The sequence below is a fragment of the Penaeus monodon genome, chromosome 27 (assembly GCF_015228065.2).
Source record: "Penaeus monodon isolate SGIC_2016 chromosome 27, NSTDA_Pmon_1, whole genome shotgun sequence".
Lineage (NCBI taxonomy): Eukaryota > Metazoa > Arthropoda > Malacostraca > Decapoda > Penaeidae > Penaeus > Penaeus monodon.
In genome coordinates this window covers 2,748,609-2,750,562 of record NC_051412.1, presented here as the reverse complement: position 1 = coordinate 2,750,562, position 1,954 = coordinate 2,748,609, and the positions used below count along the sequence as shown (strand labels likewise).

The following is a 1,954-nucleotide window of genomic DNA, read 5'->3' as shown; positions in this document are numbered from 1 at the left end:
ATAATGTCAGTTTTGTTAATTTTTGTAACCAGACATCTCACTTTATAGTATATTTGTGTAAAGGTTTCTTAGAGCTAAAGTTTAAGACTTTAGAATTCTATATGCTTAGTCATTCTGCCTCGGGAAATAATCCTATTATTCTACTATGTGAAGAATCTGAAATTTAGCAGATAATAGGCAAACTACATTTTGAATATGCTCTTTTTATAGGATTTACATATTTTAATGATCATAAGACACCTAATGACTAAATTGCTTGTGGAGAATGTAATTCACATTCACTATTTATATCAGTTGATTTTTTTTTTTTCAGACAATATTTGCATCTTAGGGATTTAGTAGACTATTTGAAAAATTCTTTTCCTTTTTAATGTGTGTGTGTTATGGGGGAGGGAAAACATTTGAACCTTTTTCGCAAGCACAAAGCATACTGACACAGATACTCCTGCAACAGAACCTGCGCAGGGAAAGAGCTAGCGCTTCCTCCGAGAGTGGAGTGCCAGCATCGCCTAACGGTGGCTTCTCCTCCCTCACCCACCAAAGCGATTCGCTGTCTCTGCCAGGCACACCTCTCAGTAATGCCTCTGTGATCAGTCGGTCATCCGATGCCTCTGTGAGCTCGGCATCGTCCACCCGTGCACTTCTCTCGCACCCCACTGATGGCTTTCCTTCCAGCGTGGTTTAAACGTTCACTACGTAGTGGCAGTTGTCAGGTTTTTTTCTTTTCTTTCTTTATTCTATTATGATGACGACTGTCCTTCTCAAATGTAAGTCACAAGTGATACCCACCACAGTATGAATTGTGAGGTCCATTGTATTTTTGTCAGCATTTCTTAAATTTTGCAGAATGAAAGACTTTACAAGATTTGCATATATGAGCCAGATGCATGCAATGTTGCTTTTGTCTTCAGTAGGGAATTCTTTTTAATATATGAGGGAGGTCTCGTCGTCAATTGTATTTGAAGTATTTCGTCCTTGCTGTCTTTATCATTCATTTTTCTTGTACAGCATAGAGTTGGTGCATAAAAAAAAAACTTTATATGTATAAATTGTCAAGACTACAAAATTAGCATAGTATTGTTAGTATATCAATTTTATTTGGGTCATTCACAGGCTGTTGGAAGGAATATATCCTCTATTAACAAAATCATCAAGTTGTTATTTATGGGTAAAACCAAATATAGAATTCTGATGAAATTGAAAAGTGTCAGGTTACTATTAAAAAGATATTATTGTAGAGTTTCACTGATCAAAACAAGTTATGAATTCCATCCGCTGTTTTTAGATCTGCAGTAACCTTAGTAATTATAGTTTGGTACCAAAGGCCACAAAGGATTTTTTTTTTTTTTTGTTCAAGTCAGTTTCAGCTAAGAATTATATGGCTGTGATATTAAGCAGATCTGCTGTGTCTATTCATTTATATATATTGGCTTTTGTTTGTAATGCTGTCATTATCCTAAAGGATGAATGTGTTGTCTCTCACTTTGTTCACATATCGTTAGAAGTTCACAGGTAATGAATATGTCATTTATAAGGGTTTACTATTAAACCTTTGTTATTAGTTTCTAAAATGTATATCTTGCAAATATCAGAATATAAGAGGTATTTACTAGGCTTGAAGTTTACTCTGATGCATCACATGTCATTCAAAGAGATTCATTTTGTGACATATTGTTAGAGGTTTTTGTTATTAATAGGGAGGATTAAAATGCAGTATTTTATCACATACAGTATATGAAACTGGAGGCAGTATTTTTCATCTTTTGGACAGCTCTGTGGAAGTTTCGCAGATTTCTTAGGTGTCATGAACTCTTCACAGGACGAAGAGATGCATGCAGTGGAGGAAAGGGGTGAATTTAATCAGATTATGTTCGGGTATGAAGTAGGTTCAGCATAGGGGATTTATTGTTAATGCTTTCGTTGTTTTTTTTTTTGTTTTTAATAGCTTTTATCT

At 34.8% G+C, this 1,954-nt stretch overlaps 1 protein-coding gene across 7 annotated transcripts in view; it reads left to right on the top strand.

The window, feature by feature from the left end:
• LOC119590540 (probable E3 ubiquitin-protein ligase MGRN1) overlaps positions 1-1,945 on the top strand; it is a 23,431-nt gene extending 21,486 nt beyond the window's left edge. For 5 of the 7 annotated variants that reach the window (XM_037939189.1, XM_037939194.1, XM_037939191.1 and 2 more), the window contains one exon: positions 455-933. In XM_037939189.1, the coding sequence (XP_037795117.1) occupies positions 455-685 (231 nt within the window). In that variant the 3' untranslated portion in view covers positions 686-933. Of the gene's footprint in view, positions 1-454 lie in introns of all 7 variants that reach the window. The other 2 variants (XR_005230268.1, XM_037939195.1) reach the window with 2 other exon arrangements.
• Positions 1,946-1,954: the final 9 nt, after the last annotated feature.